Source organism: Fringilla coelebs (genome assembly GCF_963513975.1).
Source record: "Fringilla coelebs genome assembly, chromosome: 5".
In the NCBI taxonomy this organism is placed as follows: Eukaryota; Metazoa; Chordata; class Aves; order Passeriformes; family Fringillidae; genus Fringilla; species Fringilla coelebs.
The window spans coordinates 48,313,630-48,329,741 of record NC_140033.1 but is presented as its reverse complement, the minus strand read 5'-3'; the positions used below and the strand labels follow the sequence as shown (position 1 = coordinate 48,329,741).

At 53.1% G+C, this 16,112-nt stretch overlaps 3 protein-coding genes across 3 annotated transcripts; 2 read left to right on the top strand and 1 right to left on the bottom strand.

Moving 5' to 3' along the window:
* Window positions 1-85: 85 nt before the first annotated feature.
* Window positions 86-5,682, bottom strand: NAGA (alpha-N-acetylgalactosaminidase). The gene is made up of 8 exons (XM_084205763.1): window positions 5,496-5,682; window positions 4,958-5,132; window positions 4,636-4,813; window positions 4,263-4,357; window positions 3,425-3,586; window positions 2,773-2,970; window positions 2,418-2,561; window positions 86-2,158 (listed from the first exon to the last, which is right to left on the bottom strand). The coding sequence occupies exons 1-8, from the start codon at window positions 5,657-5,659 to the stop codon at window positions 1,976-1,978; spliced, it is 1,299 nt and encodes a 432-aa protein (XP_084061889.1). The 5' UTR covers window positions 5,660-5,682; the 3' UTR covers window positions 86-1,975.
* Window positions 5,683-6,150: 468 nt separating this feature from the next.
* PHETA2 (PH domain containing endocytic trafficking adaptor 2) lies at window positions 6,151-12,512 on the top strand. Its single transcript, XM_084205708.1, has 3 exons — window positions 6,151-6,215; window positions 7,191-7,286; window positions 7,775-12,512. Exon 3 carries the CDS (start codon window positions 7,783-7,785, stop codon window positions 8,587-8,589), a length of 807 nt encoding a protein of 268 aa, XP_084061834.1. The 5' UTR covers window positions 6,151-6,215; window positions 7,191-7,286; window positions 7,775-7,782; the 3' UTR covers window positions 8,590-12,512.
* A 241-nt stretch (window positions 12,513-12,753) lies between these two features.
* SMDT1 (single-pass membrane protein with aspartate rich tail 1) lies at window positions 12,754-15,946 on the top strand. Its single transcript, XM_084205701.1, has 3 exons — window positions 12,754-12,979; window positions 13,518-13,658; window positions 15,012-15,946. The coding sequence occupies exons 1-2, from the start codon at window positions 12,824-12,826 to the stop codon at window positions 13,653-13,655; spliced, it is 294 nt and encodes a 97-aa protein (XP_084061827.1). The 5' UTR covers window positions 12,754-12,823; the 3' UTR covers window positions 13,656-13,658; window positions 15,012-15,946.
* Window positions 15,947-16,112: the final 166 nt, after the last annotated feature.

Genomic DNA, 16,112 nt, shown 5'->3' with positions numbered 1-16,112 from the left:
AATGAACTACAACCACTGCTGCTGTTCCCTTGGGTCACCTGTGGCTCAGCACATCTCTCTCCCTGGTATGTGGCTAAGCTGGACCTGGAATCAAGTAACTGGGGGGACTGAAGAAGGTGGGGCTTATCCCCTTTTTGCCTGGGAAGGGTGGAAGGCTGGCTGGTGTGTGTGGTTATGCCCTGGTATCCAGAAGTGGCACATGTTAATGTCCCATCACTGCTTGTAGCAGGGTCCATGTGACCACACTGCTACTCATTAAAGCTGCATTCGTAGCACCTCTTCTATGTATATTACACCAGAGCGGAGGCCTTTAAAGTCTTTAAAAGAAACTCCTTGCCAGCAATTTTTTTTTCCAGCAAAAATAAATATCTAATAAGGAAAATGGCACTTGGCTATAGACTGTTGTGCCAAGGAATCCTGCTACCCTACTGAACATGATGTAACTACTGGAAAGCCATTTCCTGCTCTGCATCAGTGCAGTTTCTGACAGGAAACCAGTTCTGTTTCCTAGCATAGTTGTTCCTGTTTTGAGGTAATGACCCTGTAATCCTACATTAACCAAGCAGGTAGAGCTAGCAACACATGAAACAGAGTCTATGATCTGCTTCCCTTTATTTCAATCAATTTGCCTCAATCACTCCCCAAGAACAAAACCAGCTCCTTGCTTTGTTGGCAAGTCCTCCCTTATTAGGACTGCAAGCGTTGTGTTCAGTATCTTGACCCTGCACCTCAGAGAAAGTTTCTGGAAAGGTCCAGAATCAACTATTTGGTCCTTCAGGAACCAGAGTGGACAGATGACCAGGAACTCTCCCACAGCTGAACAGAAATAGAGAAAATTTTTTTGCTAATATAAAATGTGGTATTACCCCAGTCTGAGGCTTAGTCTTGTGTCACCTAGAACTCCTTCATAGGTAGTCTGCTGTATGAAGGTGAAACAGTTGAGAGCTTTAGAGTGTCCTGAAACTCACTTCCAGTTTATTAGTGCAGACTCCTCCTCAGGATAGAGCTGTGGATGCAAGGGCCCTTGGGAGAAGAAACCTTTCCCTGAGACATCCTGAGTTTTCAGCCTGCTAAAGTAGGATCTGATCCTCCTTTTAGCAGAAATTTCCTTCTAGGGAAAGAAGGATGCAGCTTGGAGGCGCCTGTGACCAACTCCCAAGCCAAAAGACCACCTCAGCTGAGTATCAGCATCTTCCTGCCAACACTCCTACACAACGTACTATGGCTCTGCAGTTTCTGGTGTGTACCACAGCACGGCTCCTGGGGTTGTGCATGGCTCATGGAGATTTTTGCTCTGCTGTAAACTTCTACCAGAGGGACTTTAATACAGTGCTAGCACGCACACTAGGGTGCAGTAGTGCTGGCCTCTGGAATCATGGCAGTAGGATCAGGCCTACAAGCAAAGCCTCACTGCACAGGGCCAGTATGCCTCCAAGAGCTCTTGGTCCTGATGGGATATGTGGGATGCAGTCCTTATTCTAAACCAAGCTGATTATAGCAAAAGAAAGAAGGTGACCAAGTCTGATCCTTGAGGTTAATGCCATCACACGCCTGGGGGAAAAGGGGATGTCACAACCCTCAGAGATACTAAAGCACCCAAAGCCTTTCTACATGTGTAGTTCAAACAGCCCCTGCAGCATCCAGTAGTACCCAGCTCAAAAGCAATGAAGTTCTCAGGTGACAGAGCTGACAAACTTCAGTAGTGGTGGACTCTACTTGTATGGCAGCTTCCACAGAAGGATCTCAAAAGGCTTTGCAATCACTGAGGCACTACGCTCTGCACACCCTTAGGCAGTGGCTAACAAGAATTCCTGGTTTAGGCAAACGGAGCAGACATCATCAAGCTGGTACCAGGGGATGGTCACTGCCCAGCATTGCTGGGCTCACCAGCCAAAGGCACTTGGTGCAGTGAAGAGTCACGTGCCTTGGGGCCTCACAGTTCACCCTGGCACTGGTCCACACCCACTGGGCCCTGTCACAGAAGGGCTGGGTGGAAACCCTCACCAGGGGCTTGCTGTCTAGCAACATGCCAGGGGTGTAGCGGGAATGCCACGGGACGGAGGTACCACATCACCACCCCCGAGGGGTTAATAACGACTGAGAAGTTGTCTGCTGTTCTTAAGGTCCCAACAATCTTCCCGACATACACGTCTTGTACCTGAAAGAGAGAGAGATGGAGCTACCAGCAGTTCCATACCTTTCATCTTGGGGTCCAGCTGTGGTCAAGGACATGGAATACTGGGAAAGGGCACAGCAGTGGGCAACAGAAGAGTGACCCAGTGTGCAGCTGCCCCTCTATCCCAGAGGCACGGAGAGAGAGTACTCCCTCTCACCCTCCCAGAACACAGAGATATGGGAAGAGGGGGATCCATGTGCCATGGGACTGCCCTGCTATGCAGTGTGTCAGTGGGGCTCACCTCATACACAGCATCCTCAGGGAAGTGGAGCTTGGCCAGGCTGGTGGTGTAGCTGAAGGGCATGTCTGTCCTCCGGCTGAAGAACACAAGGGCACTGGCAGCCTGCGACAGTGGGCGCAGAAACACCTCGATCCGGGATTTCTCCTAGGAGTGGGGATAGGTGGGTGAGGCAGAGCTGCCAGGAACAGTGTAACAGAATTCTGACTTTGCCATGTGGGGCTGCTACACCAGCAGGCCCACAACTCCCACAGCTCTCTTGGTCCTGTTTCTCTCCATCACTTCCCTCTCTGTCCTTATTCTGATGCTCTGTGCTACTCCTGTCTGCTCTCCCAAATGCATCTGCTTTCCCCCTAACCTTGACAATCCTGCGCCCCTGGATTCCCAGGGGGTCCTGGTTGATCTGGATCATCAGGCGGTTTTGCAGGATCTCTTTGGCACTGGGGGAGATGGTGCGGAGATCCGTGGACATGAGGAGTGGAGCTGCCATCACTGTCCACAAAGCCATTTGGGAGCGTGACTGCTCGTAGCTAAGGCCGAAGTTTCCAATGATGAGCTGGAGGGGAGATAGTGAAAAGATGGAAGAAGCAGAAAAAGGTTAGAAACTTATCTGCTTGTCACCCATGGTGATGCTGCTTCCTGCTGGGAAGGAATGGGAAGCCTCACACACACTTTTGCTTCCCCTTAAGTAGTCCACCACTGCCATGGGAGATCTCATCCCTGCTAGCAACATACACTCCAATGCACTCATTAACACTCTTTGTTTCACCACTATTTGCCCTCAGGCTGTGCAGGGAAGGACAAGAAGACATGAAGAACTTGAGAGGTGAAGGGTTCATTGCAACCACTGTGGTTTTTCCCACACCTTAGCCAAGGGCAACACCAGCTTTGCCTCTGCAGCAACAGGGCTCCTGCTCCTGGAGCTCTCTTCCTTTGCCCTGTCCCTAGAAGGGGATGCCTGGAGATGCTCATGCCCAGACAGGGTCAAAGCACCCATCACCCAGCCGCACCATGTCCGGGTCGTTCCAGTGGCCGGGACCAGCTGCCGGCTGCAGCACATCCTGGTTTGTGAAGAACCAGTCCACGATGGAAAGGACACTGTCCCAGGAGTCCTGGATGTCGTCATAGTTACGCCACAGGTTGCAGATCTCTGCCAGGATGGTGTAGTTCACCTGACAAGGAGAACAGCGTCAGGCAGGAGACAAAAAAGAACTGTTCTGCAAGGTGGGGGAGGCAGGGGCAGCACTGTTAAACTGTTGAGAGCTGCACTGCCCAGCAAGTGTGTAAAAGACAGAGGAATCTGGAGAAGGGCAAGGAGGGAAGGTTAAAGAGGCAAGACAGAGTCATATCCCACTATGTCTGGGCACACCCCAGTATTATAGCATGTCTGGCAAAACAACCACAGAGGCCATGGGGAAATCTAATAACCTATCAGATACAAGAATGAGAGCAGCTCAGGACTGACTCAAAAAGTGAAAGAGGAAATATGTGAGAGCAACCAATTCTCAAGAAACATATACTAGGAAGATTATCCTATTTCAAGCACTGAAACCAGACAAGATCGTTTCACAAGAAGACTGTCAGGACCAACCCCATGCCATCTGATTAGGGTGGAGAGGATGCACTCCAGAGCCTTCTTCCCAAAAACTCCCATCACCTAGCCATATTGGGACCCCCCAAGTGTCCCGGGGTGCCTGGCAGGAAGGTCATATCCCCTCTGGGACCTGCAGCACCATCCAGGGGTGGAAAATTAAGTGGGGTGTAACATCTTGATCCTGGAGCTTCAGCAAGAGCTCCTCCAGGGCACAGGGGACACGGGAACTTGCCAACAGATGGGAAAACCCTTACCTTGGGGGGAAGACCCCCCTGGTATGCTGGCCAGCTGCAGGAGTAGACAATGGGGCGACCTGTGGCATTCAAGGCCCTCGCCATTTCTGGGTATCCTTAGGGAGAGAAGATGACAAGCAGTGAAGGGGGTGGCTGGCAGCAGCTCATGTCCCATTAGCAGCCTTTGTCCCAGCCCACCCAGCAAGGGGAATACCAGGCTAGCCTGGCTTCCTTCCTTACAACAGCTCCAGGGCACACAAACTCCCGCCTCTCTTCCCAACAGTTGCAATAGGAGGCACAAGGGAAGAACTGGTTGACCCAGTGTTGCTGCAGAGGGCCAGCTGCCCCAACCCAAGCAGCAGGAGAGGAATGCCAGAGGCTGGTGAATTTTTACCCTTTGCCTGCTCCTCTGCAGATGAGTAGCACCCATCCAGCTTCAGCATGTCCACGCCCCACGCTGCAAAGGTCTGGGCATCCTGCTCCACATTTTCCAACATGGTGCCTGGGTAGCCCCCACAGGTGAAGATGCCAAGGTCACCATAAATGCCCAGCTTCAGGCCCTTGGCATGGACCTGTGAGGAGAACAGAGCTGCAAGGAGCAAACGAAGGGATCCAAGGTGTCTCCCAGGTACCAGGTCCTCCTCTTTTCCTTCCCAGCTGTCCCACCATACTGGCATGGGGACAGAGATCCCCAGTGGCCCCCAGCAGGCACTCACATAGTCAGCCAGAGCCTTAATTCCACTGGGAAATCTCTTGGGGTCAGGAACCAGCTGCCCGGCCTCATCCCGCTGCTTGGCAGACCAGCAGTCATCAATGTTGATGTACTCGTAGCCCAGCTCCCTCCAGCCGTCCTCTGCCAGCCGGTCTGCCATCTCGAAGAAGAGCCGCTCGCTGTGGATTGAGGAGGCATGGCAGGCTGAGACCCTGCGACCCTTGTGCCTCAGCAGGTGAGGCAGGCAGAAGGATTTGGGGTTAACTGGGGGCTCTGGAGGGCTGGTCCGGGCCATAGGAGGGTCTCCAGCGCTCCCATTTAAACCCTATCCGTGTTTACTTTCCTCACCTAGGGGGAAGCGTTTCTCCGGCTACTGAAAAGCCTGGCCACATCCTTCAGCTCTGGGGACTCTCTGGCCCAGTACCGGGGTGTCTGAGCCTCCCGCCCCCCATGCACCATCCACCCCAGGGTCCCAGGAACGCAGACGGTGCCAGAGCCAGCCCGGGCCTGAAGTTCGACCTGACCGAGTCCTATCCACTGACCTGATGCAGTTGCGGGGATCCGCCTGGCAGTCCACGTTGCAGCGGAACCTCTCCCAGGACATCCAGCCCATGGGGGGAGTGCGCGCCAGCCCGTTCTCCAGAGCCACGGAGGGCAGCGCCAGGGCCAGAGTCAGAGCCAGCCCGCTCAGTACCACCGCCTCCATCACTGCCGCCGCGGCACAGAGCACAGAGCGGCTCTCCTGGCCCGGCCCCGCTCACATGATGCCGTCCGCATCAGCTGACTGACCGCCCACGCCTCCCGCCTGCCCGCAGCACCGCGCCCCGCCGGTACTGCAGCCCACGGCCGTGCCGCCCCATTAATATCGCTCCCCCCGGCAGCACCCTGTCCGTGCTGCACCCCACTGCTGATGCACTCCGTAGCCGGTGCCCATCAGCGCTGCGCCCAGCCCATTGCAGCTGCACTCGGTTACTGACACTCTGTCACCGTCGCCCCCGTGCCTGCTGCACCCCACAGTGACTCCGAGCGGGGGGTTTAGGTCCCCCCCAGGCTGCGACCCCGCAGAGGTGTCGGGCTGAGCGAAGGGGTGCGGGAGGACGCGGCTCCGGTCTGGCTGCGGTGTCCCCGGCCCCCCCGCTCCCCCCCTGGCCGCCGGCGGGGCGGTGCTGCCGGCGCGGCGGGACGGCCCCCGCAGGAGCCATCCCCCGCCCGGCCGCGGCAGGGCCGGGCTGCCCCGCACCGCCGAGCAGCAGCGGCCGGAGGTGAGGCGGGCCGGGCAGGGGCCGGGGTCCCCCCGTCGCAGGGGGGGCGCTGGGCGAGGGCCAGGTGGCGCCGGGGCCGGGCCGGGGCAGGGCGGCGGCGGGGCCGGAGCGGCGGCGGGGCCGCGGGGGTCGCAGCCACACGACGAACTCACCCACGGCGGGGCACAGGCACTCACAAAGACACGCAGCCCCATCGCACGGGCGTGCGCCCGCACACAAAGACACAGAGCCCAGCACGGCACACGTGGGACCCCCGCAGCCCCCTGGCGTCTGGGCCGGCCCGGGCCGCCCCGGCTGTCCGCAGCCTGAGTGTGCCAGGCTGGAAGCTACTCCGGGCGGAGCGCCTCCAGGGAACAGCCTTTCCTTGTGTCTGATCGGGGTCTTGGGCATTTTTCAGCGGGGGTCCATGCCCCCATGTCCTCAGCCGTGCACTACAAGCTCTGATGGGAGAGAGGGGCTCCGGGAGGGATTCTGGATGTTGCTCAGCAGTGGGGAGCTCCTAGCGTCCAGATCTGTCCTGGGAATGGTGGCTGTGGTTTGTTTTCTGCATATTTCTCTGTGTGGAGTTTTAGCGGTTGGAAATCTTCTTGCAATTGAACAATCCACGAAGGTTGTGCTGGCTCTGTCCTTCAAGGCTCTGTCCTCCTTGACTTGTTGAGTCGGTTGCCAAAGGGCCTCCACAAATGGGGCAGTGACAGCTTCTGCAAAGCATTTCTGTTTTTCTTTTAATAAACCCAAAACAAACCCAAGAGCCAGAAAACAAACCCACAGGAGCACTAGCCTGAGCTGGGATGGGGCTCAGGCTTTGAAGCAAGTGCATGTTCCCCCAGTTTTGCTCTCCCAGTTTCCAGTGCAGCTTGCCTGCACTGAGGACCCTGGATTTCTAAGGTGGGAGTGACACAGCTCTTAGCTCTCTCAGTCCCAAACTGTTCTGGTTCATAACTCCTTCTTCTTCATCCTTTTCCTCCACCAAAGATGATGCTCATAACGCTGAAGCCTCGGACACCCTCGGCTAGGGAGCAGCCTGGCCAAGGAAGACAGCGAGGGCTTGCAGTCTGACCTGCACAGCTGGTACGGCACCTTGTTCTGGGAGTTTTGCTGCCGTGAGGGCCAGTGGGGATGGGTGGTCCTGCATGGAGACAGGGGGTAGGGAAAGGGGACAGAAGTGTAAGTTCCAGAGCCCTTGGGTGTGAAACACTCTCCTTATCCTGCCTTCTAATAGAGAGCAAAATAAGTGCCTCGCAGGCAGAGAGGCTAATTTCTTTGATGTGCCCCATTAAAAACCAGCAAAGTAGGTCATCTGTGGAAAAAGAAATTAAACAGCAGTGCTGGCATTTGCAGGGAAGGCAGGTGTCTGGGTGGTGAGGCTCTGGTAGTGATCTCTTTGCAGCAGCGAGGATCCAGCCTTCCCTTTGCAGGGTCCCTGCTGGTTTAGATACGATCCTGTACCAGTGGGGGCTGCTTTCCCCTGGGAGCAGGATCAGGCCTCTTCTGGTGGGGCCCGTGACATGCTCCTCACACCAAGACAACCTCTTCCCCCTCTCTTCCTCCACTCCTAGGAGGGGCGATGAAGCTGAATGAGCGGAGCGTGGCCCACTATGCCACCTGCGACTCACCTGCCGACCACACCGGCTTTCTGCGCAAGCGGGTGGAGCGGCACCACCACCATGGCACCTCCTACCAGCGCCGCTGGTTCGTCCTCAAGGGAAACCTCCTCTTCTACTTCGAGGAGCGGGAGAGCCGGGAGCCCGTGGGGCTGGTGGTCCTGGAGGGCTGCACCGTGGAGCTGTGCGAGGCCGCTGAGGAGTTCGCCTTTGCCATCCGCTTTGATGACGCTGGTGCCAGGGCTTATGTGCTGGTGGCTGACGGGCAGGCTGCTATGGAGGCCTGGGTGAAGGCACTCTCACGGGCCAGCTTCGACTACATGCGGCTGGTGGTGAGGGAGCTGGAGAAGCAGCTGGAGGAGGCCTGCAAGAGCTTGGCTGCTTGCCGTAAGTCTCCAAGGAAGTCCTCCTCCTCCTCCTCTGGCAGAAAGAGGCATCTCTCCAACCCTGCCTTGCAGCCTCTCCAGGAGAAATCCACCACCCTGGAGAATGGCTACTCCACATGGAGTAGTGGTGGCTGTGTCGCCAGTGGAGCCACCTGCACTGACCACGATGCGGGGCAAACGAAGCCCCCGCCCCTGCCTCCACGCCGGCGCTCGGCCGCCAGCAGTGCCACAGGATCCCCAGCACCTGGCCTCTCACCAGTCATGCTGGAGAGCCCAGTGCCACCGGAAACCATCTGCTTCTCCAAGCTGCACAACTGGTACGGGCAGGAGATTGCAGTGCTGAGACGGGAGTGGCAGGAGAGGCAGAAGAGGGGACACCCATGACTGGGGGCACAGGACACAAGTCACTGGCCAGCTGATGCCTGGCAGCCTGTCCTGCATGCAGGAGGAGTGAAGTGAGGGACACTGCTTGACCCCTGCCCTCCGGAGTGGCTGAGTGTGCAATGTGTGTATGCTTCACTTGGGAGGGACTCAAATCTCCTCTAAACCTCACATTTCATTTTCATGAGGCTTTATACAGCTGGAGAGTGTGCAACGCCAGGGGAGCCACATTTACTTAAACTCTCTCTGCTGGAAATAGGAGCTGCCCAAATCAGCACATAAGCAGTGAACCTCAGCCAACAGGCTTGGCCACTTGCTGTCCTGACATGGTGGATGCTCTGGGTGTTTCACCCCTACCTCTCCTTCACCACTTTTTAATTTTTTGTTGTTGTTTTGTTTCTCAGTGTGGAAGTTTGCTTTTGGTCAGTGTTTATTACCATCTGTGGTCTTGTGCCAAAGTCCTTCTGCCTTTGTTCTTTTGCCGCAGATAAGGCTGGGCTCTTATGAAGTGCCTCTGACAGGCCACTGGCCCCGGCGCGTGCCTCCAGCCTTGTGCCTCTCTCACTACAGGACGTGTGAGCCACTGCAGCTGTTGCTGGCCCAGCAGCTGGGGCTTTTGCATAGTTTTTTTACTTTCATCTGCACTAACCCTTCTTTCAGCTAAATCCGTCAGGATGTGGAATGGTCTTGCAACTGTCTCTTTATGTGCTCATACTCAGCAGCAAGCCTGAAATGGAGACACAGAGCTTGGCCTGAAGCCTCAGAAGGACACCACGAGCACCCCAGGGCTGATCTGGACTCTGTTAAGTGGTAACCAAGCCTGCTAATATCTCTGGCTCAAGGTTTCCCTGTTTCTATACAGGGATGCTAAAGCCTCTTTGCCTGGGCAGGAGTAAACTTCTCAGCCTTTGTTTAGACCAGAGCCCCTGCAAAGTGCCATGGAGGGCTCAGTCAGCTCACTGGGCTGCTTGCCCAAGAGGGTGTCCAGAGCCACACTCCTGCAGGGCCTCTCTCAGTCCTGCGGCTCTGCCTGGTTCCTGGCAGTGCTGTGCAGTTGGAGGAGAGGCTTTGAAGGGTGGGGAGGGAGAGAGGCCTGGTCTCAGGAGGAGAAGTGAAGGTGTGGGAGTGAGTTATGGGTGTCGGCAGTGTCCAGGCTTGCCTCTCCAATGTCAAAGACATGTTGTTGCCTTCTGCCAAGCCTGCACCTCGCCTGCTGGCGCTTCCCTCTGATTTCATGTCAGCATTGCTTGGCTGATCTCTGCAGTACATCCTATCCTCCCAGCGGGCTGGGAGGGCTGCAGGGAGGGCATGCCTGTCACCTCACTATGGAAACAGACTTGTCCATCAGTAGGTCAGAAACCTTGGCCACAAGGCACACGGTACAAGTAGGTGGGTGCCAAGTCCAGGGACTTGGGATGGGGTTTCAAAATCTCCCTTATCTAGTTGCATGCTTCCCATCTGAAAACATTAAACCTGTTTTTACTGTCCTTTTTTATTAAAGAGCTTTGCTAGGAAAGCAAAAGCCCATTTCAGACCATGACTGGCTGGAACCTTTCTGGATTTAAACACACTCAGCTTTCCACTTTGCAATAGCCTGTAGAAATAGCCAATGCAGAAGTCAAATGAATTGTTAACTCTTGGTGCCTTTTAAAATATGTCTCTGGTAGTTTTGGAGATGAGCTTCCAGCCTCCTGCCTAAATATAGCTTAATGGTATATTAGAGGAAATCAGATCTTAAATTAGATCTTCCAAATGACTTTAGGCAGTAAGAATGTAACCTTCACTTGTGAGTAACACAATCCAGTCCTCTCCAGTTCGTGGTTGTATTACTTCACAGCAAGGGTTTTCAACTTTGGGAGGATTATTTTTGTTCGGCTTTTGTGGAAACAGTTCTGAAAAACTGGGAGCAGGTGGCCATGAGGCAAGGCCCTGGCTTCCTCAGCAGCTTAGCTGGTTGGACATAGGGGACATTTCTGCCTCCCTGTCCTGCTGCTTGAAAAGTTCAGTACTGCAGCATTTCTGGCTGCAAATGTGTCCCTTTTCCCATGCCAGGACAGCAGCATCAGGGGATTTGCACTACCTGGTGCCTCCTTGCTCTGAGCATGGGTATTTTGGGACCAAGGTCAAATTTGCCAAGCATTTTCCTGTGGTTATATTTTTTTAATGTAATACAGAGAGAATATTCCTGATGTCTCGGATTAACATAAGGCAGATTGACAGTAAAGACTCAACTTCCAAAACAAATCAAAATGTAGTGGCAGTTCCTACATGAGACCCAAGAATTGGGAGTGACTTGAAAGGGAAGATAAATTAACAAAGCCAGTTCCGTCAGAACTGAAACAGTATTATTCATTTAAGGGCAGTTTCACTTTTAAGAAGCTTAGTGTGTTTTAATAAGCCAGGATTGTGCTCGTAACACTACTAAAGAGCTTATATTTAATGCTTTAATCTGTCCCATTCAAACGGCACAATTTCCACGCTACCTGGCTTTGCCTTAGCCCATATCCCAACTAAATCCCAAATCCTGCAAATGAGGCACTGCGCTCTGCTTTCCATCTAATCATGTTTGGAGTAATTCTGTGTTTTGTTCTGCAGTGCTGACAAGAAAATGGCTGAGTCCCGATCCACATTTATGCTCAGCCCAGCCATCCATGCCTGGGCCTTTGCTGGGTCTCCAAAGCACTGCGTGACTTTGGATAGGCTTGATCAGGGTTTCCTCACCATCCCACTGCTGTAGCAGCCGTGTTGGAGCCTTGCCCAAATTTGTATAGGAGTGCAGGTTTTTTATAATGACCACTGCGACTTGCTTCATTAGGCAGGGAGCACCTGAGTGCTGCCCTGCCTCCTCAGAGATGGAGGCTATCGAGCCAGCCCAGCTGAATTGCTTGTGCTGGCAGTGCCTTCGAAGCAGCCCCCAGGCAGGAGGCCAGGATTTCAGCTTCCGTGGGATGAACATTCAGCTGGCTGATGGAGCAGCCTGTCTGTCTTTCTGCAGGCAGAGATTGTTACAGGAAAGGCAGAGAGTTTTCACTGCACATTGTCCCTGGCAGCAAAATAAGGCTGAGTGCCACCCAGGGTTTTTCTCCAGTCATTCAGGTTTGGACTGTTTCACCTCCTGCCTCCACTTTCCCTTTTTATTTTTAAAAATAGAGAATGTCTGTCTAAACAGGTTCCTAGGCAAAGAGGGAGCTGAACACCGAAGTTGAATGGGTAGTTTTCTTAAAGTACTGAAGTAAGATCCTTTTCTAAGAGTTTTCTTTAGTGCACAAGTGATGAGAGGAAGGTGCTAAATTTTAAAAGAAATTGAAAGAGGAAGGGCAATTCTGAGCTGTGCCGGGAAGGGCTCCCAGTCCTCCTAAAATACTTGATTAAATCCTTACATTTTTCTGAGGCTGGCATTTCAGATTTGAGCCGGTGATACATAATTTCTGCACTTTTTTTTTTTTTTTAAACTGTGCTGTTTTCCACTGAGTCCAGGTGAAGAGTTAGCCTGAAGGTTTTACCCGTGGCCACTCTTAGCCGTGTGGTGGACAATCATGACCAAGGTCAGGCGTTTTGTGTTGCAGTAGCTACTGCACTAATAGTGCCTGGGGGAGCTACCCCTCAGTGTTACCTCTCTCGGCTGCCTTTGCAGAGAAGCTGGAAAAAAGCCCCACTTAAACGCACGGGAGCATCTTTCACCAGCAGCACCAAACTTGTGTTCGCTCCCCACAATTACCAGGAAAACACTACGGGCGACTCCTGCCTTTGCAAGTGCTTCTATTTTAGATAGCGCGTGATCCCTTTTTTAGGAGATGGTTTTGCATGCGCCTCTGTTTTACACGCGGAACTTGTATTATACATTGCATTACATTGTTTATGGAGTTTGTTTTACACGCGGAACTTGTATTACGCATCCCATTACATTGTTTAGAGTTTGTATTTTATGCCGCGAAGCCGAATAAACCGGTTTGATTTGTAGCCCGTGCGCTGTTAATGGAGCCGTGAAGCCCCCCCTGGCGTGTCTGCAGGGCCTGGCCATTCCCGCCCGGCCCTGTTTTCCCCTTACCGGGAGGCGGCCGCGCCCTCTCTCCTCCGTCCCCCCGGGGGCACCGAGAAACGCCCTCAGGCCCTGGCGGGGGGGGGGGGGTGCGGCCTCGTCTGCGCATGCGCAGTGCCGACCTCACCGCCTCCCCACAAGCCTCGCGAGATCCCAGGTGACGCCTGGGCTGGGCCGAGGCTCGGGGCAGGCGGGACGATGGCAGCGGCAGCCGGGCGGTTCCTGGCGGCGACCGTGGCTCGCACGGGGCGTGCGGGCTGGGGCGAGCCGGCCCGGGCCCCGGCCGTGCCGCTGGTGCCCTCCCGATGGGCCACCGTCACCCGCAGCGGCGCCATTTTGCCCAAGCCGGTTAAGGTGAGTGAGGGGCGAGCGGGCGGCGGTGGCAGCAACGGGCGGCAGCGGTGGCCAATCAGTGTGGGCGCAGCTGCTGTGGGCGGGGCCGTGGAAATGAGTGACAATGCGTGAGACCAATGAACGGGGGACTGCGGGCTGGGATGCGGAAGCGCTCGGCAGCGGGAGGGAGACGGGAGCGGCCCCCGCGCGTGCGGGGCTCACCGGGCCCCTGTCCCCCGCGTCCGCCCGAGCCAGGCAGCGCCGTGACGCAAGGGGGAGATCGGCACCCGCCTACACGCCGTCCTTTGTCACCGGCCACCGGCTCCGTGTTCCCTGCCCCGGGCTGCCCGCGGGCTGGTGCGGGAGTGTTTGTAACGCTATAATAAATACGCTAATAAAGCGCGGTGCGGTGACCGGGGCTTGGCACTAGGGACGCAGGTCGTTCTGCGGGCCGCTTCCAGGGCCCTCCGCGCGCTGGGGAGCCGCGAGTGCGCTGGTTCAGCCACAGTGCGACTTGCTTAGATGTAAAGATCCACTCTTTACAATCGACTCCTTGCAGACGCCCTTCGGCCTCCTCAGAGTGTTCAGCGTCGTGATCCCTTTCCTGTATGTTGGCACTCAGATCAGTAAGAACTTTGCAGCCTTACTTGAAGAACACGATATCTTTGTCCCAGAGGATGACGATGACGATGATTAAAGGGTATGTCATTAACTACACCAGCAATCTAATTATTTGTGCTTCCTGTTTGGCTTGGGGCAGGGAGGAGAATCTCAGACAAGGAAATACAGCCAGCAACAGCTTAAAAGATATACTTAAACACATGGACACAGATATGCCTTTGGCTATGAACTTTTTTGTTTTGTACCAGAGAAGGCCAGACTGGTATCTGTGCAATCTCCACACCAGGCATTTTTTAGAGACTGGAAAAAATGATGGTGTTTTAGATCTTGCCAGCTGAATCAGAAATAAAATGCACTCAATGAGGGTCTATACTAAAGACAACGGAGAGACTTCAGTGTTCCTACGTTACATACACATCCAAAGAAGGACAGCAGAGCTGCTGAGGAGTCTGAAGCACACCTGTTATGAGGTGTGGCTGAGGGAGCTGGGACTGTTTAGCCTGGTGAAAAGAAGGCTCAGGGGAGAGCTTATCACTCTCTACAACTTCCTGAAAGGAGGCTGGAGCCAGGTAGGGTTCAGTCTCTTTCCCCAAATAAGAAGCAGCAGGACAAGAGGAAATAGCCTCAGGTTGTTCCAGGGGAGGTTTAGATTGGATATTAGGAAACATTTCTTCAGGGAATGGGTTGTCCAGCATTGGAGCAGGCTGCCCAGGGAAGTGATGGAGTCACATGCCCTGGAGGTATTTAGAGGAGGTGTAGACAAGGCACTTAAGGACATGGTTTAGCAGTGGACTTGGCAGTACTGGGTTAGCAACTGGGACTCAATGAACTTGAAGGTCTTTTCCAGCCTAAATGATTCCATAATTTTGTTCTACTTGTTTACCTGTTTTAAAGTCTTCTCCTAACTCACAGAATGACTCTTTTAAAACAGAATCATGTACTATCTGAAATTCTGATATAGGTGAACAATTTAAGAGCATTCCAGAACCTATCAGAACAAACTGTCTGCTGGGTGTTACAACACTGATCTCTGGAGTAGTTGGACCATTCAGACTCATTGCAGAAAGGAAGAATGGAAATAATTCACCTTTATCTGCACTGTGCTACACTTTCTGCCATTTTCTGTTTAGCTTGCTCTTGTGTACAGATTTGAGTTTGAGTGTATTTGATTCTTTATAGAACAAAGAAACTGTTTTGGAAAGTTGTTGTACATAATGTGGATTTATAGTCAGTTTGGTGGATGTATTACAGTTGATAAGGGGTTTTCCAGCATGCACTGTGCAGCTAAAAGCTAAGACTTAAGAGATTGCAAAGACTGCACTGGCCTGTTGTTAACTCCCTTTATGTAAACCCCATCTTGTGTAGTTTTGGGAGGAGGCTGCAGACTGCAGCTCAATAGTGTATCTGTAACAGCTTGTTTTTCTATTTGCAGCACTGGAACAGAAGAACAGAAGGGAGAAAGCCATTGACAAAACAATGGTTCCAACATCTGTCACCCGTGTTTTGTCCTTCCTAAAGGGGACAGGGGTGTTTGTATCCCCTTTGCCAGTGAGTGTCCTGCACATCTCTGTATGCTGGAAATCTGTAGATCAGGGTTGAAGGAAGTGCTTGATAGGCCCTGCGTCCTTGCACACACATGCTCACCTCATCAAAGACTGCTTGGGATGCCTTTAATTAGCAACATGGGAAGCACTTAATTAAAGACCCAGAGATTGACATGTGCAACTTTGGTCCTGTGTTTTTATACATTATTTGCCTATATCCTAGCATTTCTGTCTTAACCTTTCCATCTCTGGATGTCTGTTGCAGTAGGGAGGGTCTCCTCATGTTTATTTTCTCTTCTGAGTCCTTTCAGTAACTCAGTACTGATCTACAGGACACGTGGAATCCCAGGGGAGGCAGCAGCCCCGCAACACAGCCCTGTTAAAGAATGGAGTGCACATTGACAGTGGCACTGTTCTACAACCTAGCAGCTCTATCTGATGGGGACTGTGTCATTAACTTCACCTCACTGAAGATGAAGGACAGTATTATCATCACAGAGTTAAAACTTTTGAGTGGCTTTGGTAAAAGGTTGAGATCACAAGTTGAAAATTAACTTGTTCGTGTGTTTTATAGCATTCCATCTCTGAACACTGGCTCCAAGTATCTAATACTTCCTAGGTAGTTCAGTACTTCCTTCTTAAAGAGCCCTAAGGTATTTGTTTTCTTCACTGTATTAACTTCAACTCCTCTTTTCATAAAAGTGTTTGATATTGCACTTAAATCCTTGCATGATAGACTTAAAAGGTCCTCTTTGCTGTTATGTCACAGGAAGAGTATCACAAACAATCACAACAGACCAGCTGTTCTCTCAAAATGAAACCTTGAGAGGCTGGTCAGTAATTTATTTTTCTTAAGCCAGCACTGCCCCAATGTCTCATGGCTTCTGCTCACTAGATCTGGCCTCTTGACTGCCCACTTCTTCCTTTCTTATTGGTGTTGCTGTTGAATTGGGAGCAGTGTATAGTTCCAACACCACATTTGTTCCCTT